General features: G+C 44.4%; 1 protein-coding gene across 7 annotated transcripts in view; it reads right to left on the bottom strand.

The window, feature by feature from the left end:
• Window positions 1–24363, bottom strand: part of PDZD2 (PDZ domain containing 2) — a 140030-nt gene that overhangs the window by 56435 nt on the left and 59232 nt on the right. For 6 of the 7 annotated variants that reach the window (XM_048290806.1, XM_048290805.1, XM_048290804.1 and 3 more), the window contains exon 2: window positions 12122–12524. In XM_048290806.1, coding sequence (XP_048146763.1) covers window positions 12122–12524 — 403 coding nt within the window. Of the gene's footprint in view, window positions 1–12121; window positions 12525–24363 lie in introns of those variants that run through there. The other variant, XM_048290811.1, reaches the window with a different exon arrangement.

Here is a 24363-nt window from a genome sequence, read left to right as displayed (position 1 = left end):
TGTAAAGATTTATCCAAAAAGCGGTTTACAAAATCCAGAGCAATATGAAATGCAAAACGAAACTGGTTCCCATGAGTCCTACTGGCAGGACTGGGCACAAGGAAACACAAGTGTGACAGTATCAGTAGAGCAAAAAAGGAAAGAGAAAAACAAGCAAGCAAGACAAGTAAAGCGGTTGCCAGGACGCTGTCACAGAGGGGAAGAACCAGGATTACAGAATTATGAAAAACCCTTGGAAGTTTTCAAGCTTGCAAGACAGCAAAATGCACAATTCGGAGGCAATTTTTAAGCTATGTGCTGTAGTCACCAGGCACCGGGTCAGCTATTTCTGACTGGGTGTGTTATGCACACAAGTAACATTCTTGCAGTACCCAAACGCCCAAGTAGCAAAGATGATTAACATTTCATGGCAAACTGTGAAGAGCATGCACAAATTGCTGCTTGTTTCTGAGAAGGAGAACTGCTAAATATACCAGCAAACCCAAGGGTTGTGGAAGCAACCTGCAGATTTTAGGCCAGTGTTGTTCGTCAGAGTATTAAGTGAATAAAATGTGCTTTTTTTTTTTTTCACTTGATCCCTGAAACTTTTAAATACGACTTTTTCAGATACAGGAACAATGAGGTCAGTATCTACAACAATATCTTAAGAACAAAGTGAAAAATAACAAGAATAATTAATAATTATCAATACTAACATTACTAATGGGAATGTTAACATGAATATAATAGTAACAACTATGATACTAATGAATCCCAGTCCTTAGACCACAGGTAGGAGAAAAAGAAAAACCGAACCAGGTTCCTTAAGAGGTTACCCAAAAGTTTGAGCCTGAAAACATACACCTGTGGATAATTTGTTAACTTGAAAGCGTTGCAGATGTGCAATATCCCAGCAGGTTTAACTGGAATGTTCAATGCCTTGATAAAAGCCCTGCTGAGTAACAAGACATGTCAGGACAGAGGACACTTTAAAATAAATTAGACACATGAGACACTGTGTTAAATGCAGGGGCAAGAGTCAACTATATTTATCTAGTTAAAAAGCAGAACTGAGCTACAGCACGAAAATGCTTCAGAGAAGTTTTATTGCTATGAAGTACATTGCACACATAATGAAGACAGTACAACAGAGAAATACAATCTCTCTGCCTACCCCAACCAAGCCCAAGCTGAAAGGATGATCATCCATTCTCCTCATAAGATGTCACTTTGAATGTCCCGTTCTTAAACTCAGTTTGGAAGCAGACCTTTCAATAAAGTTTAACAATGCAGTCATAAAATTGCCTTTAATGACTTGCAAAAGCTTTTGGGAACGTAAGTTACACCAAGACCCGTCGTGCAGTGCCTGGCTTGCACTCCTCAGCACTCCTCACTATCACACATTTTATTACCAAAAAAATTCCAAATTTATTCTTAACTGATCCACTCTCAAATATTCATATACAGAGCACTTAATAAAAGCAAATGGCAAGACTCTGCTGCTCTTGATGCAGGCACCCATCTCATTCCCCTTGAATGCCCACTAAAATCAAACACCCTTGCAAAGTAATCAAAAGCACTTGCAAGCACTACGCAGTCCAGACACGGGCAGAAGAACACATCCACAATACAGATAACAAAACCATCTGGCACATGCCCAAACATGTATTTTGTTCACTCATTTTCAAATGCCACTGTCACCAACTCCTGTGTAAGAAAAGGCTGTCCCTTCAGTCCTTGGTCAGCTGCAGGCATTTCACTGGGAATAAACAACCCAGCGTCGTCGACTGGAAATCAGAACCCTTCACTGTTCTTTCCCTTTTCTTCATAAAACATTCATAGCTCTTCACTTAACCACGCGCTGAAAGCAAACGCCCCCCCACCAATACACACATACCTCTGAGGGATGTCACTCCAAGATTTTGAAAGCTATGTACTGAAGAGCAGACTGCCAGCCTTTCCTCATGGCCTCTGGAGAAAGGGGGTGTCCAGCAGAACCCCCTTTCCCTCCCCATTAAGCTGCTGTGTTTTTTGTACAGAGCAGTATGGGATACTTCACAGCTGGCTAAAAATGCTGCTGATTTGAATGTGCATCTTATGGGAGTCCGTCACAGGAAAGTCTTAATAGTAAAGCTCTGTGCCAATTCCAAGGATTTATAAATGCATTTAAATTTTACTTAAAGCTGGTTTTGTTGAGTTATTGGAGACTCTCAGGTTCAACTACACAAAACTTAAATGCTTTAAAATATAAGAAAAGAAAAAAAAAAAAAAGTAGTAATAAATGTGGGTTTTTTTGAAAATTTTTGAAGTACCATATTTTCAAGCTTTCCTTCATGAACAAAAAGCCTACAAGCTCACTTAGTCTTTAAATGAAAGCTAGGATTCTGGTGCATTCACTCCACTCCAGAGACTTGCAATACCCAAAGGAAACTCCAAGTGTAGTTAGATTTGGCATTTTGCAGGTATGATGTCACTGCCCTTGGAGCTTGCTTAATCCCTGCCCAGAGGATGAGTTTAAATGCTGACTGGTCTTCTTTGATCGGCTGCACGATTCCAGTTGCTGCTCAGTTGCTGTCAGTTCCACGTTTCTATTAAGAGCTGAATTTTCCCATCCTCTCAGAATAGTTCTCACAGCTTCACTTACAAATAACTCAGAATAACCTCCCCCCAGCTTTGTTCACCAGTGACACAAGAAATCTGCACATGTCACAGCTCTTGGTGCAAAAACACTTCAAGCACAAAGCACAGATGAGCTGATGCCAGTCCAGTCTCAAACTCCAGAAATCCTCATGAAGGATGGAGAGCGAGGCACTACCAGCTCCTACTGAAGCCAGGGACCAGGTGATATCCAGCCGTGGTTACTCCTTAGGAGACTAAACTATATCCCTTAACCAAAGACAGGTCACAAGCACTGTGTGCAGCACTTGAGAACAGGCTCACGACATAACATGGGATGAAGTATATGACGATCCAAAAAATATCATGCAGTTCACCTGAGATTTGGCCAGGATGGACTCTCAGAAAGACATGCTTGCTTTGAGAGTTTCAAAGGAATAAGAAGCAAAAATTAATTGTTAGTGACTTGAACAAACCTTGACTGCCCAGATCCACCCGACAGACTTTGCTTGTAATCCCAGGCAGCAGCAGCCCTGCCTACATGGATTCCTCCCAACAAAGGATTTCATGGACATGATGAACCAACATTTGTCAAAGTCAGTCTCAGAGAAGGAGATGAGATTGGGTCATCTCTTGAAATCCCTTCCAGACTTGCATTTTTTGACTTCCCTCACACAGCAAGCAGAAACACAAATAGTCAAGTCAGGCTGCAGCTGAACTAATGGCTAATTTCTGTTCTCTGCAGTTACATCACTCTTAGTGACTCAACTTTCCTCCCAACTTGGCTCTTTCAAAGCAGGCAGCCCTTTGGACCAGATTTTTCCACTTGAATCGGATCAACTTCAAAGTGCCTAGGTTACAAATAATTAAAATGTTTTAAAAGACATTATGAATATTCCGCTAGGATTAATTGCAAAGTGGGGGGCTCAGAGGGGAAGGGTCATCTTATGTAACAGACCACAAGTGAGAATAGAGAATACAACTGGCAGCTTCCAGTGGGTCCCCACAGGCCATTTTTCTCCACCGTGAAGCCATTGTGCATCAAGCAGCCTCTGCTGAGAGCAAGCGTACATCTGGAATAAACTAAAAGTGCTGCAGATCAGAAAGGGAGCGCACTGCCAGCACGACGTGGGGAAGCTTGCCTTCCGCCTGCTCCGAGTGCACACCATCAAACGCTCCATTTCATAAGCACATCATTAATAAAACAAAAAGGAACGTTTTTCCTCCGAGTGTCAAGGAAAATAAATAAATAAATGAGCAAAAGACATTGGAGCCATTCTTTCCCCCACGTCTCCTTCACTAGCTAATTGCAGGGGATTTTAAAGGGGTTTGACTTATTTTGACTGTGCTGTGTTCAAGAAGCTGCAAATCTGTGTATACAAAGGCTTTGAAATCTTTAATAAAAGACAAGCTTGGCAGGAGCAAGGTGTAAACAAATGGAAAACAGAAATGCTGTAAGTAGTTAAAAAGCCAGACAGTAAAATGGAAAATGTAAAATAGTTGTCTATGAAAAAGCACTTTCTGTCACAGCAGCAAACCTGATGTAAATATGTAAAAATTTTAAAACAAAAACAGAGATAAGCCCTGATAAGAATATCAATAACCATGCAAGGTCTGTATGCACACACTGACTAACTGACCTGGACCTGAATGCAGCCCACGGGATGTCTCCCTCCCTCCACAATTCAACATGGATTTTTACCGTCTGTCTGCAGGGACCAGTTCCCACTTACAAATTTCACAGGGTTTCCCATTTGGAATAGCAGAAGCAAACAGTGAGATCTTCCTCACCAGCCACAAAGCTGCTCTGGAAATGCGACACTGAAGAGAAAGTTCCAAGTTCCATGCATTATAAAAATTTACTTCAATAAGCTTCACAGCAGCTGGCAACCAGCACGTTGATCACAAAGAGCTGAAAACCAGCACAAAATGCCCCAAACAGAAACGCATGACATTCAGACCTGCAGTGCAACAACCTTCTCTACATCAACAGGGAGAACATTGGGATGGCCATACCAGCACATACCACTGCCCAGCATCCTTCACTGATGTGGGATAAATTAAAAGCACTACTCCCAGCTCCCTGCCCCACCTTGGATCACATCACGCCTCCTCCCACTATCCCCATACCCCAGCAGGCAGGTGGGACAGACAGATGGTAGCTGGGGAATTATCTTGCACCATCACACACCAAGTGAGCAGCTTGAATGTGTCAGTCTCAAGATACAGTCAAAAGCCATCACTCTTCACACAGCAGATATTAATGTGAATGACTCAGTACCAGAAAATCATGCCAAAATCTGATTTTTGCAGGTTCGTAACAAAGCAATTATTTAATTAGTGGATAATGAATGAATTTTTTGTCTGATCTTAGCCAGGTTATTTTTAAGGTTGGTCTGACAGCAGGACTCCTGCTTTCATCTACTACCCTGGGTTTTGTTTTCATTGTTGCACAAGCAAGCTAAACAACTCCATGATAAGTCAAAAGCAGGGGAGGAAAAAATCTTAAATTTCTTCATCAATAAATTATTCCAAGACAGGAGTTCTTTGTCCATCCTTGCTGCCTATGAAAGTTTCTTAACACTGAACCACGGAAGCCTTTGGCTTCTACATCTGGATGATGCAAGCCATACACTGTGTGTCTCCTACACTACTTGAAAGAGGGGGAAAATTCCCAAACCTAACAGGAATTACACAGCATTGACAATATGAACTCTCCATGTCCTCAAATTAGGAGCCAGGAGCACAGACACAACTGTGATTGTGTTCAAGTGTTGGTTCCTGATCTCACAAGTCCCCTTGTTTGGACAAACAGCCTCCAGACACTTGGCATCTTTTCACTGAAATATGAGTACTTTCCCTGTGAAAAGAGAAGTGTCCTAGGGGATGAAGCCTGGGGAACAGTAAGAAGCAAAACATACCCTCCCCCAAACACAAACACATCATTAAAACACACGAAACAGGCAGCAGAGCAGCGTGGATGAAAATTCCACAACTTAAAATAAGACGGTCGCCCAGGGATCCATCTCCTGAGACAGACTGCTTGTTGACATCATCTCCTTGGCAAGGACTTTAAACATTTTATCAGCCAGTGCAAGCACCTGAACTATACCATCACCCCTTACAAAAGTCTGCTGGAGTCATCTGTCATCCTGAGCCATCACCATCTGGATTGCACCTCCCTGAGCTGTGCCACTCTTGCCATCAACTGAATCTTAACTGTGAGATCAGACAAAGGATCTTCTCCTCTGTCTCTGGCCCTAGGGGGTTTCTGCCTGGCAATTGCCCCTGAGGAGCTCAGGCTTTTAAAGGGTTACAGGTGTTTGCACTCCACTGAGTACCTGACCCAGTCTCATGCTCTTACTGGGCCATTGGGAATGGCTGGTTGGTTAGTCTGAAGTTTCTCAAAAAACACCCTTGCAGCCTGCAATAGGATTAAAGCCCAGCCTAGAGGAGGTCACTACACTCTGATGTCAGCCAAAGAGCGGTCTCTCATGGGGACTGGTATTACATCTGTCCACAACAGGAATCTTTTGGGTTTGCTAAGTGCTTTCAGCACTCTGCCTCACAAATTAAGTGTATGTAGCTTTATAATTCCAACAAACACCTGAAACATTACAGCACTTAAGCAAACAGCATACTCTGTTTTTAGGCACATCCACTTGGTTTCAACTATTGGCATTTAATGATTAAAACATAAAATGGTGTGAACTTACATTTCAGCTAAGGCTAGACATTTGCATTTCAGTTGTGAGTTTGCTGTTTCTTTAACATAGTACACAAAATATTAAAAAAAAACCCCCCGAACATCCACTTTCTGTGTAGGTGGGAAATGCTTTCACAGTGGTGCTCTCACCTATGGTTTTTGATAGCTGAGTATGGTTGAGACCTCCTGCAATATAACCTCAAACATTCCTGTGCTGCCTTTGGGGACAGCTCATTCCCAAGAGTGAGGACCTCATTTCAAGGTGACACAGTAAAACCAACACACTGTAACTTATCCATTTCCAGACTATCTCTACATCCGAGCACCCTTGGAAAATTCAGAGCAAAACAAGATAAAAGGACTGGTTGCTATTCAAAATTAAAATCTACAGCACCACAGCTGTAGCTATCACTTAATCACAGCAAAGGCAGGCAGAATCATAAGTCAGTTGAAAAAATCTGGCAGCAAGCAACTTAACCCCAGAAAATTGTGACAATTGTTGTTTTATGACGAGGTGGGATATAACTGGCAGCAAAAAATATTAACTGTAATTTCACTGCTAGTTACATCAAAGCACTTCCTAAAATCCCAAGCAAAAACAAGGCCAAGTTTTGTCAGTGCCGTACAGCTACAATTAAAAGACAGCCCTTGTCCCTCAGAGAGTTTACAACCCAAAACAGCAACAAAGAGGGAAGACAAGCTTATCACAGTGCACATTAAAACTTCAAGACAGTAGATAGCCTCAGGATCAATGTTAATGAAAGTTGGAAGAAAACACAACAGATAAAAAGATGTTAAGGACTGAATCAGATTCTGAGGAAGGCCTTTACATGACTAAAAGTATCTACATTAACACCTAAAACCAGTGTTACTTATGTCTAAATCATGCATCATAAGAATCCTCTAAAAGCCTTGATGAAACAGTAATTACTGCTTAGGTTGCCAAAAAAAATTGACATAAAGCAACTTAGCTACAGTAGCTGTACTGGACTACCTTGCTCACAGTAAGTTTTTCATTTTGGTACAGCAAAAGGGTGAGAATTTTTTTTCCCCATCAATTTTAACAAAATAATAAAATGCTTAAAGCCATTGCATTATCTCAAGCCTCATGTTTTGATTCCTGTAATGTGCTATTAGCCTTCCTCTTCTGCTTGGCAAGATAAGGAACATTTTCCACTAACCAAAAGTCAAGGTAATGCTGGCATTTACCAACACTAATTGGCAAGAACTGCTATAGAAAGGCTGTCAGCCTTCCTTAACTGCGAAGTAAAATGCAATTCAAAAGCATTCATCCCCACCCGAGATGAGCCACGTCAGTAAGAAAGCAATGATGGGCCTGAAGAATGAAGAGAGCTGCTGATAAAATGTACCATGCAGTTGGAGCAGTAAAAAAGGAAATTCTGGCTGGTTCTCTATATACACACAAGTCTGTGTGCACCTGTGTACAAGCGCACATGTCTGGAGGGGGCTGTGGTCCATGCAAACTGGGCTCAGTTGGGCTGTAAGAGCAAAGCTGGCTAGGCAGGCACACTGCTCTGGTGGCTGTGACCAGAGTAATGGGGTTAACAGCATGGAGCCAAGATCCTGAAGCACCGCCATAACCCAGACCTACCCAAAACCTCTAGAAGGCAAGGCATTGAAGTTCCCTTGCTATCCCCTTTCTCTCCTTTTGTTAATAGATGGCACACTGACTTTAAAAAAGCACAGACTTTAAAATCACACACAGTTTCCAGGGCCACCGGATGCTGATCTGTTTCCATCCTGGAAAGGCATCCCACCACAACCCCACCCCACAGTGCCGCCACCACCACCCACGACACCCTGAACTCCTCCTGTGCCATGTATCTCTGGCACTGGAGAAATACTGAAATGCACAGTCCCAGCCCCTCTTACCTGCCTCCATTAACTATTAAAGCACTTTCACTCAGCCCAATGTCCTGTAGACAGTTTCCACCAATCACTGATAAATTTGGATCTGGATTCCAAGCCCTTAAAAATTTGGATACTTACAAAGAAGTAAGAGGATTCAAGAGCATTCTGGGGGTGTCTTGGTTTTGCTCCTAACAGCTGGCTTTTTAAGGGCTTTCAGAGCATCCTGCTGGGGCAGGAAGAAGCCAAGGTGGCCGGTCTGTTCTGGTACAACTCATCTTTGTCCAAGCTCCCTCTGGCTTAATCAGTGAAAGCCTCTCATCATGTCAGCCAAACCTGGATCAGTTTAAGTCCCCTTTGACAACCAGACTCCCGCCCCTCACGTGCCTAATCTGGTCTTTGCATTCTGATCCCTGCCCATGCCAGCTGTATCTGGCCATCTCTGGGTACTCCTTAGGGGCTGAGCGGCTACAGAAGCAGTCTGCAGGTCTTCCAAAAACACCTTGACAGAGAAACTGAGAACAAAACGGAGGGATTCTGTCCTACCAGTCAACACACGGAAACCACAGGACTGGTATATTGTGAGGAAACCTCACAGTTTCCTTTTCTTTATCATTTTTAATGGACTCCATCAGACCCTTCCCATATTCCTCTTCCATCTGTGCCTGTATAATTACCAGCCTGCAAAACTACACCCTGTCTCAGGCCACTGAATAAAAGAAGTAAACTTTGATATCTGTATTTAAGCTCCCCAATCTTCCCAGGATGTGATGGATCATTACTCCAGCTCAGAGATTGCCTAATCTTAAATCACTGCCCTTGACTCCCACTGCTGCTAGCCTGGGTCCTCTCCAAGGTCAGGTCTGGTTTCCAGATCTTAGAGATTTTCCTGCCAGGCAGATACACAGCTTTGCTGCTTTGAATCCCCACATTTTTAAAAGGCATTTATGTTCATCCTAAAAATATTGCAGCATAACTTAACCACCTGTAAACATTAAATGCTGCCTGCTAATTGACAGGTACAATATTTACTGAGGGTTACATACCAGCAGACAGCCTAGCAGATTTGTTTATACATGGTGATAGCAATGCCAAGTGCAAGGAGAGAAGATCAAGACCTGAAAGATGAAAGCAAGCCTGAAGAAGGGGACTGGCACATGCACACAAACCAGTAACACAGGAATCTCCTGGCAGGTTCACTTGACAAACAGTATTCATCTCGCCTGTTTCACAATCCAGCATTGCTGTTGTGAGCAGGAGAGAAAATGGCAGAACAACCCCATGCTTGTGGGAGAAGCGCCCTGAAAGCAAAAGGCACTGAAATGACATGTGGATGCCTCAAAAGCACTCCCAGCACAACATGCCCTAGGCACTGGCCATGAGCTGGCCACTGGGATCAGCACAGCAGTGGCTGAAGACATGCAGATCAACCCAACCTCTTATCTCTTATTTTGGTTACAACAACTTCAAACTAACTTTCTACAGAGAGAAAAAAAAAGGTTATTTTCCTGGACTACACATTGCAGTTTCAGTAATGCTCCAATCTGCCTCCTGGGGTGGAAAAAGAGCAATGCAGAGGACCAGCAAGGTCCTCCCACATCCATGCAGGTCCCCAAGCGGCTTCTCAAAGCCTTTCCTCCCACCTGCAGCCAACCTCTTTGTCTGCCACAGGCTGCCTCTCCCCCTTGAAAGCAAATATAGTGCTCCCCAAGGGCACATGGCTGACAGCCCTGGATAGTCAATTAGTCAACATGTGGAGGAGATGGCAAGCATGGGGCAGGCAGTGGGGATGGAGCTGCTTTCCCCACGGAGAGGGTGCCCTGCCAATGCCCCCTGTCCCTGCTCAGGAGGAGATAACTCATCCTGCAGCTACAGGAGGTTTGGCTCACTCTTTGAAGCCTGGAAGGAGGCTGCAGCTTCTGACAGGACATCCTGGATGCCGTTTCCAAAAGGCTCCTGACACGACTGGATCTCCTATGCCTGAGTGCCAGGTCACGCTTTGAAAATGGAGCTGTAAGTGAGATCTGAGGCTCCCAAGTGTATTTACTCCTTGCCTTTTTTCCCTTTTTTTTTTTTTTTTAAACAGGACACAAATAATTTTGAAAATTTTATTCACCATCCCAATTCAATACTTATTAAGAAACTGAAGTAAGCCACTCATTGCTCTGATAGCAGCTACCCCACAGATGCTGTTAAGTGATGGGCTTCTCTAAGGACCCCTGGTCTTTAAAAAGCAAAGGATGAGCTAGGCATGTATTCAGGCTCCATCTATTCACATTTCTCCTCATTCAACTGTCAGGAAAATGTAATTAGTACTGACACAGACAGAGGTCATATTTCTAAGCAAAATATTAGGGGGGGAAGGAAATAAAAAAAAAAAGAAGCAATTTTACTAAACGACACTACACCACAACTGAAAAGATTATAGCTCTTGAATTTTTCCAGTGCCTCAGCTATGTTTTTACGTTTTACAAAGCCATCTTGTATGTGCTTTGCATTAAAAATGTATTTATTGCTCACATTGATATATATATGTATGTTCTGAATTTAACAATTTACTCCTCAGACCAAAATGATTCAAAACATCAAGGTAGCCCTAGAACAAGATGGCTCTGGATCAAAAATTTCTTTTTTTTTTTTACATATATATATTTTTGGCTTTCCACTTCAAAAAAAAATGTCTGATCAACTTCATTTATAACATGTGTTTAATTAGACATCTTCAGAACAGATTCAGCAAGTTTTTATATGGACCAGAGCTTTCAAAATACCAAATGATTCACTTATTTATTTTTAAGCTTTTAATGTTTTCTTTCAGAATGACTACAGTTATGAGGCTTGCAAGAACACACACACAAACACCCTACCCTTTCTGTTGCACCATAAAATCCAACATGTCTCACTGATGTGAAGAGCAAGTTTTTGCAATTATGCTTCTTTAAAAACCAGAGCTTTTTTAAAATTGCTTTTAGCTCCTACGAAGTACTTTAAATTACTGTAACTTCACAACCACGATCACCACTACCCTGGAGTAGTGCTGAGGAGCACTCATTCAGAGGGCACATTTAATCCCCCGCTTTTCTTAACAGAATTTAGTGATGAGATGTCCACTCACAGTGCTTTGTCACCAGCTTTGAAGTCTTAAAACCAAAACCAGCTGCTGCAGCCAGCCCCAAGCCCAACAAAGTAGCCTTCATCTGTTTATACTATCAGTGCCTCTGGAAAGATTGGCAGACAGTGCTTCTGATGATAGATGCATACTGAAACCTGATCAAGGCTTGGGTTATTTTCCTCCATCCAGAAATGCTGCAATTCTAGACAAGCAACAAACCCCAAGATCTCCATTAGGACAAAGAGAGAAGCAATGAAAGCCCCGATCCCACTGTCATCCCAAGTATTAACAAATTGTCCATCTCATCAACTCTGAGCAAAATCCACAATTACTTCCATGTGGCTCCCAGACACTGGCCGAATAAGTTTTGTAACACAAACACATGCAACGTGGTCTGGTGCACCAAAAAGGGAAGCTTCAATCCCAATGTTAACGTGAACTGTAAGGTGACATCAAGTTCAGGCAGAGCTAAACATGAAGCCTCAAAGGACAAAATTACCATCTTCTACTGACACCGCCTGCTCCAGTGTTGTAGGGTCATGAGTTGCCTCAACAAAAATCCTAAGGCCAACTCTGGCAGGTCAAGAGATTGAAGGACCTTCCCCTCCATCAGAGATGGAGTATGACAGAGGTTTCCAACAATTATTATTTAACTCCCCAATCCTCCTGCCCCGTTTTAAAACCCCATCCCACAGCTGCGTACCCTGACAGCTTGTTCTGTCACCTACAGGGTCAGCCCAAGGCCAGAGCATTGAAACAAGAGAATTGATTTGAGAAATCAACCTAATTTGCTTGCATACCTGCTGCTTCCTTCTCTAGAAGGAACAAAGCAAACATACCTGGGCAGCCTGGTCCCCAATGTCTGGCATGCCACCATCTGACAGCCGGCCCTGGTACGGTGCCCCGGTGCCCTGGTGCTGCTCTTCCCCGTTGCTTTCTGCTTCAGAGGTCTCCGGCTGAGCAACCTCCACCTCCATCGGGGTGCAGTGCCCGTTCCCGTGCTCTGAGCCCAGCTTCTCCTTGCTGTCCTTGCTGCCTGGTGTCCTAGTGATGACCCCGAACTTCCTGGTCCTTTTCCCATTTTGAGCAGCTCTTTCTCCGGGCTCGGGGCTGGGCTTGGCTTTGGGATCACAGCTGTTGCTGTTGTTGCCGTTGGAGGGGGGCAGAGGGGCTTTGCGCTTGATGCGGCGCAACATGATCAGGTAGACGAAGCCGCCATTCCAGCACTGCTCGGCCAGGTAACTGCAAGGAAAGGGATGCGTGAGGATCGCCAACCACTCACCCCGCAGTGCCCGCGTCCCACCCCGGCATCCCAGCACACTGCGCCCTGTGATGTTCATGCACTGTCTCAGCCAGCTGATTACCTGATGTAGGACAACTCGAGGCATTGGCAAATGCTCTCTTTCCTCAGTATTGGAAGAAAATACCAGGAATAAATAACAGCCCTACCAGCCACCCAGGCTGATCCCACCACAGCGTAACGTGACAGCTGGTAAATGCCACCAGTTCCCATGACCCTGACCTCCATACCTGCAGCACAGCAACATGGAAAGGTGGAATAAGGAAAGCAAAGCAGAGAATGTTTCCAGCAGAGCATTAAAATAAATATCTTCTAAAAAAAATTGAAAATCAGGCAGGCTTCATTTGTGCAGCAGCCCACAGAGCATCTGCATCTGAAATGAGCCTCCTTACTGAAACTAATCTTCTGTTTCAGAATATGTACATGCTTTGAAGGCCTCAGGGAAAACAAAAAATCAGCCACTAGGGTAAGCAGGTGATGCCTTTTCCTGGTCTTAAAATCAAGAGTCATACATGGTTAGAAGGGGAAAAGGGATTTTACCTTGGTATTTATTTTAAGGATCCTTAGGTGCACACGTCCAGGTCATGTGCATTGAAATGCACCCTGCCGAATGCCCACCGCAAAAGATCAGGTATGACATTATAGGTTTTTATTAATTAGCATATCTATTAAAGATTCTCTAATGAGAGGCTCAAGTGAGCCCCCCTCCCCAAGGAGCCTTCCCCTGGATGGTTCTATCTTGGTTTACAGAATGTGTTCTGGAGAGGACCTTGGGGTCTGGGGCACACTGATCCTTAGCTATGAAGCTTCTAAAATGTTTAGTCTCTCAGCTTGACAAACAAGTCCAAGAATGTAGGGGAAAAGCACTAAGAATACAGAAGTTGTAAAAAAGGTATAACAGCGGTATAAAAGAAAAGGCAAAAAATCTTCATGGCATCACAGGCACAGCACCAACGGCCCCAGTACAGCAAAGCATGGCACTACAAGGCATCCCAACTTCTTCATAGGGACATGGAAATCAGGTGGGTTTCCTTCATAGCAAGCATATTCCAGTCAAAACAGGGGCCAAGTGATCTCAGCTGTGCAAGGAGCAGCCCCCAGGTTCTCCTACCAGAGCAACACATCAGCTCCGCTCCCGAAGTCTCTGGACATGCCTTGGAGCAATTAACATTTCTGCTTCAAACAAACCCTCTGTGACCTTACAGAAACTGCACCCACTGATGCAAAAGGGGAATCTAACTTCATGCCTCTCTTAGGAAAGGATATACCTCAACCCAAATTCTTGAAATATTTGGGTTCTGAGCCAAGGGTGTAACCAACTGAGAGTACAAACAAGCTGGAATTTGTACATAGCAGGTTTGTATGTGCCCTTTCACACTAATTTAGGCCCCAAAACTATATTGCCTTTCCCACTAGTGAAGGCAGCATGAATTTCCCAGAGCATCAAATAAGCCTCTGCTACAATGATCTCTTCACTAATATGGAGCAGCTGCTGAACCTACAGCTTTTAGTGGAGATGAGAAGCTAGGTGTGGAGTTGAACCATAGATCATGAGAGAAAATAGCACAGCACTTGCGCTTGAGAGAGGAGGAACCACTCAGGAGTCTGCCACCAAGTTTTTTCCATCCCTGCTGCTTGTAGGCTAATTTTCCCTTTCCCTGTCTTGAAAGTTGTTTGGCCTTAAAATAAATCCTTCAAACTTAATCCTGCACAGAGGTGACTTAACGGCAAAACAGGAAAAGCAGCTATGATAACCCCTGAAGCAAATGAGTGAGGAAGGCACTCTCAACTACTCAAAGTAATCCAGACCAGCCTGGCAGTGGCTGGAAGTAACATAATGGGTGTGTGTTTCTGATCAGGGACAAGAGCTGGTATTTTCACTCCACTTCTTCCCAAAGCTTCGATATCCCCCACAGACAACATCAGCATTCAAATCACTTATATTTAATTAGGAAGACTGATGTTCAAATGAATACCACAACTAAATAACCTTAACAGCAGCCCTGGAGCAACAGACGGGAAGGACAAGTATGCTTGCTGTGCCAAAGTTCCCAGTGAATATAAACTGAACTCCAACTCCCTGGACAGTCCTTTCAGTTTTCACCAGGCAATCCTTTTTTTCCTCCCCCTTCTCCAGACATAAAGAGTATTTAAATAAAGCCCTAAACCCATCTTTTTCCAAATGGCTGAAATCAGACAGCCAACAAGCCCCAGCGGTTGAGAAGTCTCTGCAGCAAAGGTCAGCTGTCTGGGTGGCCACAAGGTGACACTTGGCTCTGGGGACACACGAAGCTGGCAGGACCTGAAGGGTTAGCCAAAAAAAAAAAAAAAAAATCCCGAACTAAGATGGAAGTATTTTTGATTATAAAGTTAAAAGAAGAATTCTTTTAATCAACTGAAAAGGGGCAGTTCTGTTCCAGAAACAATATGGGCTGCCTGTTTTTCACATTTATCTTTCAACTCAAATTTCAAGGCAGCCAGTAAAGTTGATTAAAATTCATGACTTTTGCTTGCAGCAATACCACTGCACTCTGATCCATCACACATAAGCCTGATAGCACTGCTTCTCCTGGCACATGGAAGCAGGAAGGCAGCTCCTCTTCCCATAGTCGTGTGGCTTGCGTGGGTGCTGCCCACCCTGTCTTTACACAGTGTCAAGTCTGTCTGACTTGTTTCTGTGCAGGTGCATGTATATGGGGCTTTTTGAAACACCAATCTCTGAAAACCTGTATTTTTTAATGCCAGCAACCAAGTGCACGCATATCAACTACTTGATTTAGGAAGTAAGGGGAACAAGAGAGAACTTAGCGTATGTCCAAATAAAGTAATTCTAGAGAGGCAAAAATAATTTACTATTTCACCTCCACTCACGGCACATTTATTCTGTTCATAAAGTGTAAAGCTGTAAGAAAAAGGGAGGGTTTTTTCCTATCCATTCTTCATACACAATCATCCCTCCAGTCTGAGCAGGGTTACAGCAAGTGGTTATAGGTGCAGCTGCACTGAAGTCAACAGAGCTGTGCTGATTTACTCCATATGTTGAGATGGCCTGCATGTTCCAGGCATGCAGCCTGTAGTAACTCATGGGTTTATGTCTTCTTGAGTACTTCTCAGCAGTTCAAAGAACACAGTAAGTTTCCATGAGAAAAAAATAAGTATTCTCTGGGTCAATGAGACATCTTTGCATGGCAGCAAGTCACTGCATACATCAGATCATGTCAGGTATTTCTGGACAGGCTAAGTCCTGCTGAGACCAGTGATGCAGTAAGTGGCATCATTTTCTCAAGAGTTTGTTTCAAACCAAACAGCAGGAAAACCAGCACTGATATAACATGAAACTCGTACCACAAGACAGGAGCCAAGAGGAAGATAATATACTAAGAAATTGTGGTCATTTTATTGTATTGCCCTCCCAAGACAGGGATGATGGCAACCAAGGAGCCTGAGCCACCTGTAATTTCTGCTAAGTATGTGCCACCTACTTAGTTGGCTTCCTTTTCTTCCTTTGCCATTTCTTTGCTGTTTAAGTAAAAAGCCAAAAAACACCAGGGAAGCACAGAAAGCTCTCAACATTTTGTGCAAAGAACAGGTAAGGTTGTATTAAATGAGTGAGAACCTTACGATTTTAAATTGTTTTCTATCAATCCAGGAGCATCCCATTCCAGAAAGGAGTAGTGGGATGGACTCAATAAAATGTAATTATGCAGTCTCTGGACAGCAGAAAACAGCAAAAAGACAGACAGGACCCCAAATCCCCCTTCTCAAGGGGTTTAATGTGTACAATGCAGACAAACTTTTTTTTTAGATTTGGTCCCTGTAGAGCACTCAGAGAGATTTTAGCAATCAGTACACCAACAGTGTCTCAAGGCAGGGCAGGATCAGAGCTGATGAGCACATGCAGCAGCTCTCTGCACAGGTGTGGTGAATGAGCTGCAACCTCCCAGTTGTCACTCAGTTTGAACATAGACCTCAGCTTGGATGGAGAAGGTGTGTGAACAAAGAACATCCCTAATTCAGCTTTGATTGATCTAAATTTATTGAAAAATGAGACTCTCTGTTTCTCACTTTGGTTTGCAGGGGATGGAATAGGTTTTGGTGAAAGCCTTAGATCTCATACACCAGCTAAGAAACCTTGGACAGATACTCCAGCTGCCACCAAATCGCAACACATAACTAATTCTATTATCACTGATTTTAAGAATACAAGATATTTTACTAGCTGATCATACACCTATTAGTATCAGCTATCAAACCAAAACATTTTACCAGCAGAATACCCATTCACACTTTCTGTATTTTCCAGTTTTTGCAAGGTAGTGTCAAATCTCCCTGGCACAGCTGGGAGTCCCCTCAGAGACTGCAGCATCATCGCCACAAAGAGGATCTAAAAAAAAAAAATCACTGAAATACTGGCTTGGAAACATTTCCCACTAGCATGCTCAGAAGGAAGGACCACCCAGCTGCTTCTGCTGCTTTGATCTCACCCTGGCACCAGTGCTGGTAAAACCCCAACCCATCTAAAATGTAACCCTTAAGCAGTGGGGAAGACTTGATCTTCTCTGTAGTAGAGAAACCATGAAAATGTTAATAATCTTTAAAACCAGAAGAAAGCTGTTTTACACTTGAAACAGAGCTGGAAAGTTACCTCTTGCAAAGCTCAACCACAGGCTGGAAAATGCAACCTGTAGCTGGTATCAAGAGACATTTAATACCCTTTTTGTATCAGAGCAATAAAGACAGAGACACACGTTCACTTTCTTGGGAGACTATTTTGAGTTATTCAGCCAAATCCCATTTCTCCCCTACACAGCTGAGCTGACTGCTGTGATCACAAGAACTGATAAACTCACTGAGTTTATTCCAGCTTCCTTGGCACACACGTGAAGTGTCAGACTCGGAAGTAGCGTCTTGGACTAAGACAGTCATTTTTTCTTTATATATATATATATATATATTTGAGTGTGTGCATGTATAAATACAAAGATTTACTGACTTGACAAGAGCATGCTGTGACAAGCTCTCTGTCACATCCTATCTCACTTGAACAAATGCAGACAGCCACACTGAGCCATGGAAAAACCAAAGCAGATCCAGCAGCCATAAGAAAGCATCTGGATCCACTTTAGGGTCAGAAATATTGAAGTATGTTTATTTTACACTAATAATACTATTTAGCATTTCTCCAGAAACCTTCATCCTGATAGATCAGAAAGTGCTTTGGAAATGATACACACAGAGCATCACTGACATCTCACTAGCCAGCCCATTGTGCGGCTCACCAAGACACGGAGCAGAAACCTCAGTCGAGACGACCACTTTCAGAGCCCCTGCTTAGCCCTCCTGGGACCTATAATGTCCTTTGCAGGACAGGCAGACCACAAATTTTTATGCTCTTCTCAGAAGGACTTTGGCATGGTAAAATGTCTTGAAACTCAATATTCTCTAGGCTGGAAAGATGAAGGGCAGTGCAGATCCTCACAGAACTGAAACCTCCAGCCCCAAGGGGGATTTTAGAAGCTAAACTTAACAAACCATTTCTCCATGACACCTGCAAATGAGCTAACCTGCTTTTCAGGTAAGGCAAATTAATGACTAACAGTGACTGATGGAAGGGCACAGGGATCCTGATGAAACCCTCACCTGCCTGCTGTCACTGTGCAAGAATACCCGTCCCACTGAGGACTGATTTTGGCAAGCACCAATGGAAGCTTTCCACAGATTGCCACGTCTTCAGCCAGGAGTCAAGCCTGCCTTAATGCCTGCAGGCAAAGGGAAACACCAACCTACAAAGTCCTGGGCAAGCCTTGCTACATCCAAGTTTGCAAGAGGTTCCACCTCCTGAGAGCTGCAAGGACACCCCATGAGCAGCCCTCTCATCCACCTCCTTGGAGGACTACGCTCTCCAGCCGTAATTTATCTTAGCAGAAAGCAATTGGTAAACTTGGCTGTTACTTCAACACAGTCTTGGGCACAGAGCTGAAGCACACCAGGAATGAGCTTGATCCAGTATCTCATCACCAACAAGCCCTTTCCTGCCCCAGGCTCTGCAGGCAATGGCACATACAAGGGACACAATGTTCTCTGCCTCCCTTAATAAGCATGAGGAAGGGCAGAACAGGCAAAGGAAAAGTCAGTCACAGAGCTCAGCTACTAATCACACGCAGGGCGGGCATTCAAACAGCCCAGGGAACACAAAAGGTGCTCCTATCTCCCTTTCCAGGATGAGCAACCCTCAGCTTGTGGCCAAGGTTAAGCAGCAACTCCTCCAAGTCTCCCAGAGGCCGTGGCTCTCTATGGCACACCGGGTTTTTCTCAGGATAGCCAAACTGGCAGCCTTCTGAAAAAGAAAGCTGAATCCAGTGGTTTTGTCTATGGCATGTTTTTCACAATTAAATTTATAGCAAAGAATGCAACTAGACTTGTTGAATTTTCAAGAAAAAACAACTTTGGAAGTTAAATTTCAATGTATATTTGGTAAGGCTGGCAGGAGGCCTTGGGCAAGACCTCCTTGCACACTGTGAAATCCTGAACTCTGAGGAGTGGTGGAAAGGGAGTGGACAGAGGATTGCTGTTGTACTTTTGTGGACTCCCTGCCTGCCTACAGCTTTTGCTGGAAGATGGAATTGCGACACAGGACCAAGAAAAAGCCTGGTGAGATACCTCACTCCATCTGGTACCAACGCAATGACATGGCTTTGAATTTGGGAAGACTGAATTCCTTTCCTCTTCCTGTGTTCCACATCCCTGACAGCACCCCAGGCAAGTCTTTCCATGGTAAGATAGGGCCAACAACATGGCATCCCAGAGTTGCTGCAAGGTCTGAGGTGGTGAAGCCACTGAATTTAAATATTGCAGTTTCACAATCACCTTACATCTGGGATCAGCCTACACCGAAGAACACCACAGCCTTCCTCCCACCCCATATTCTGCTTGCTCAGGTGCTGGCACAGTCATATGGGCAACACTACCAACGAACCCAAAGAGGGAACCGATCCAGCTTGAAACTAACCCAGACACAGCAAACTTTTAAAACACAGCCCAACACCCTCATCTGGTCCCAGGAGCGCAGAGGCAGGGACAGGAGAAGGCTGGCAGTGGCAGGGGACCACACTTCTGCTCCCACCAACAGCCCCCACCTGTGCAGAGCTGAGAGACACATGTGGACACTGCCTAGGGCAAGGGAGTTGCACACAACATACAGACAGGAGCAGTGTCTGGCCTTGGCTGCATGGCATTCCCACCTCCCATTTCTAAAACCCAAAGGATAGCCACCCTCGCCACAGACAAGGAAGCCCAGCTGAATCACATCCCCATCACAGGTGTGGAGAGAAGACAGGCTGGATCGTTTCAATTATGCTGGCACAGCACAAAACACACACACTTCTGCCCTGCATGTTGTTGAGATGCTTCAGAAGCATATCTAGGGCTTTGGGAGAGCAACAAGCAGAGAAGGAACCTCCAAATACACTGCACATGGACAAAGGACGTGAACGGCTACACCAATCCCTCTCCCCTCCCAGAACAAACATCTGAACAGGATGACTTGAGGAGCTGCATAGCTTCTCCACACCTGAGGAACCCCCAGAGCTCTGACGGACATCCTGAACCTAGCAGATTTTGCAACTGCAGGCACCACAAAATCCTTTGGGATTTGCTGATGTATGGCTGTGCTAGCAGGGCAGAGCAGTGATGGTGCACTCAGATTGCAGAGATTTTGGACTCAAGCTTTACAGAGGTGCTGATCTTACTGCAACTCCCACATCTGCATTTACAAGTCAGAGTAGACAGAAATACATGGTGCTTCTTGGATTTGGGTCCTAGAGACAGACTAACGGCTATTAAGGAGCCAAATTCTCTTTGTTCCTTGGTTAGTGGCAGAGTGTACAACCATCCTGGCTCCAATTTGTTAGTTCATAGCTCTGCTGCAAACAGCCGTTTAGCTGGATACACAGCCAAGTTCACAGATACAATTTCCAGTTACTAAACATATAATACAAATATACTAAACAATTTAAAGTGGCTAGTTATCAGTTTAAAAATTACAAAAATCTTGGCTGTAACAGGACAAAATGATACCAAGTTTCACATGGGCATTATCACCTGCAGTTACCCCATGACCCATGCTGTGTTACTGCTGTTCAGACACAGTCTCTCCCACCACGATGACCTCCTCCAGAATACATGCTCCTGGAAGCTCCAAATGTTGTCCTATGCAACTGCTCCCAGTTCCCAATGGCCCTCTGTGCAACTGATGTTTCACTGAGCACTTAAGAGACAGGTTGAGTTTTACACCTCTTCTATGCTTTTACCAAAGAAGGCATCTGTTTCCCTTCCTCTGGAAGCCCAGAGGTGGATGTGCTCTTTCCTGGATGACATATTGTTCCTACCAAGGTTTAAGACTCACTCCATACTGGAATGCCCAAACAAGTTCACATTTGCAAAACATGGAGCAGAACCACAGAACACTCTGAGCTGGAAGTTTCCAACTTTCTGAGTTGGGAAGGACCCAGAAGGATCCTCGAGTACAACTCCTGGTCCTCCACAGGACAGCCCCAAGAATTACACCATGTGCCTGAGAGCACTGTCCAAAATAAACCACCCAACTGGAAGGCATGCATGCCTCACACGAAGGAAGAGGGAAGAGGGTCAAAAGCCATCCACGTGTGACCCACATACAAAGTATGCATGTGATGCGGCTGCCACTTCACCCTGCATTTTCAAATTTTGTCACTGTGTTTACACCTCACCACCCTATTTCCAGGGCTTCCTGCTATCCTCCACGCTATTTTAGGATCACCCCTCTAAAACAACCTCTTTCTAAGCATCCAGCTCACATCCTTCCCTCTTCCTCCCTGCAAATCTTTTATCTAATTCTGCCCCCAGTTTCAAATCACACCAGGAAGCAGCGACAGCCAGGAATAGATTTAACCTGAGAGAAACGGTTTGTATCCAAAATTGAATGAGAAGTTCAGCACGGACTATATTCTTTACCATAATCTAGGATTTTTGCACAGACACAGCTGCCAGGGAGGATGCCACAAAAATTTCCATTTGTGACTATGACAACCCCCTGATGCCAAGCTGACTGGTGGGAGGGCTGCAAGACCATGGGGGTCTGAATCTGCCCCCAGCCAGCACTGCTACAGGAGCATAGGGAAGTGCTTCTGGGAGGTGAGATCATCCTTTTGGGATAAAACTGCCTATATTTCCCCCATGCAGAAATTATCACAAATGCCAAAAAGGTAAAAGAACAAACATATCTCACTGAAATAGCTTTCATTCCAGCAGCAAAGTTTTACAATGTTATTTTAAATGGGGGGAGAAATAAAAAAAATAAAATAACAATCTCTGCAACATTGTTTTGGCAAATCACATTATTTAGGTTTCAGCATTAGTTGTAATTCCCAATGTGCCTCTTTCCACTGAGAAGTGAAGGTTTGGATGTCTGCGAGCGATGAAAATGAGAGCCAGAAAATTTAATCAAGTCTATTTTACAGCAGGAAGCAGTATGCTAGGTTAGAAGAGACTTATTTCCAAAGCTACTGCAGGCTCACTTGAGCTCCTGAGAGGAGCCCTATTAAGAGAGAGGCCAGGCTGCAAATAACCCTGCAACGGCTGGGGGGCAGATAGGGAAGGAACAAATTCACAGCTCTGAGATTTATTTGAGGGGGCCAATTCTAGCAGCAAGTGCTACTGGCCTTCAGAAGACCGCTCGGCTTTGAGCATTTTCCAGGATTCTTCCTAATACTGAAAATGGTAGCTACTTATATCAACTGTTTCCTTCCTTCTGAGGGGAGCAATGTCTGTTATTCAGCATCCCCAGATCTTGAAATTTGACCACAAAGCTCACAAAGCCAGAAACATGTATTTGAGATGAGAAAATCAGCTCTCCACTAACAGCAAAATAGAAAACTGAACCCTCCATCGGAGCAGGGGAGAAGCTGGAAAGTATGATCTGACAACACTGCAAGAAACCTTAACAGGTGGGAAGGAGCCTGAACTCATAAAAATGTACCCCCACATACATTACTTTTTGTGACATCAGGACGGCTAGGCCCAAAGAAGAGGGGAAAAGGAGTGAATCTTCCACAGGTGGTGAGATTCTCAACACGCTCGGGCAATGCCGTCACCCAACAAACACCACGGTGCTCACAGGCTGCCCTGACTCAGCCCTCCCTGCCAGGCCATCAGCGTCTCCTTTCACTTGCACCCACTCTCACAAAGGATAATTTTGCCTTTTGAGGGCCATCGCCCGCGGGGACAGGAGGTTTATTTAGCTATTTAACATCACTGTTTTGCTCTCCGCGGTGGGGACTGGCTGTGCACACAGTAAATCCTGGGGATGAACTGCTTTCGGCTCTGACTATGGGCTTGCTGAACCATGCTTCTCCTGCGTGCTGCGACAGGTTTCCAACCATAATAACCCTGCACAAAGCACCATCTCTCGCTCAACAGCTTCCGTCAGTCACACCAAACCCCTTCTGTCTCCCACTGCCTAAACACATCTTTGATATTCCTGCCGTTTGGCCAGAATAAAGGACTCGCCCTCTCTGAAACAAGCAAACCGTGCTGATACTCATTCAGTTTTACAATTCCCTGTGAGAACAAACATTTCCCAATGAGCTGCCCGCTTACAGGGCTGAGGTTACCTCTGCCCAGGCAAGTGCACTGCTTTGAATTCAGGCACTTCACCGACGGATGCTCAGGATTCCCAGGCAGAAGCAGATCAGCAGCAGAAGAGCAGCATTTACCAACTTGCTGAGGCTGTCACTGATCCAGGTGTCACGCCCCCTCAGGTGACAACTGTCCCCAGGATGACACCTCCACTGACACTGCACTTCCCCAAGATCTAATGCTCAAGCGTATTTAGGAATTACAGCAGGTCTCTGCAACAAAACAGCCTGCAAAGGCAGGAATTGGACTATGCCAGATATACATGTGCTTATCTGCCTGTAGGGAGTTTGCCTCTTGGATCCTCACATAAACCAGCTTCTAATTACATTCTTACTTTCTGTTTTTACCACAATGAGTTTGAAGGCAGCCAAAAGGGAGAAGAATTAAGGAACACACATGGCAGTAGCCATAAACATTTCCTAACTTTCACTTGGTTTTGCAACACAAACAAGACAGACATGCCCTCCTCGGAGGGCCCATGGATTAGAGCTTGCAGATGACGTCAACTTCCCAACAAATGCTTTGCACACAGTGTAGTTTCTGGATTTAATACAGATTTTGCAGGCTGTTGTAACCACTCTCCAACTACAAAACACACATGCAGGCCCTCTGGTAGGCCACAATGGGGACTAAAATCACAGAAATTGCCTTGGGACAGTCCCCACTAGCACCCCTGAAAGTGGAGATTATTTCAACAGTCAGGAGGGTAGATGGGATTCTGTCTTCTTCACATAACTGGCTTTTCCCAGCACCAAATCAATCTTCCCCTGCTGCTTCTACAGCCAAAACTCATCAGGATTTGCCTCAAGTTGTAGCTTCATTAGATGCTGCCAAATATAACACAGGTGCAATTCAACTTGGAACATGACAGCGTTATGTAGACAGAGTTAAATACTTTTTTTTTTTTTTTTAATTAAAACAATTGGATATAGCAAGCTCTCATGCTTCGTCTCTTGTCAGGATACCACCCCACAACTTTTCTGCCCAACTTTTTTCCGCTTCACACTTCCATCAAACCATGACAACAGGGAGGGTTGTTCACTGATTTGTGCTCCTCGTGGACTCAGGAGAGGCTGCCTGCAGCCCTGACCTGGCCTCTGTGAGCAG

The sequence above is a fragment of the Corvus hawaiiensis genome, chromosome Z (genome assembly GCF_020740725.1).
Source record: "Corvus hawaiiensis isolate bCorHaw1 chromosome Z, bCorHaw1.pri.cur, whole genome shotgun sequence".
NCBI lineage: Eukaryota > Metazoa > Chordata > Aves > Passeriformes > Corvidae > Corvus > Corvus hawaiiensis.
The sequence above is the reverse complement of the archived record's forward strand: the minus strand, read 5'-3'. Positions and strand labels throughout refer to the sequence as shown.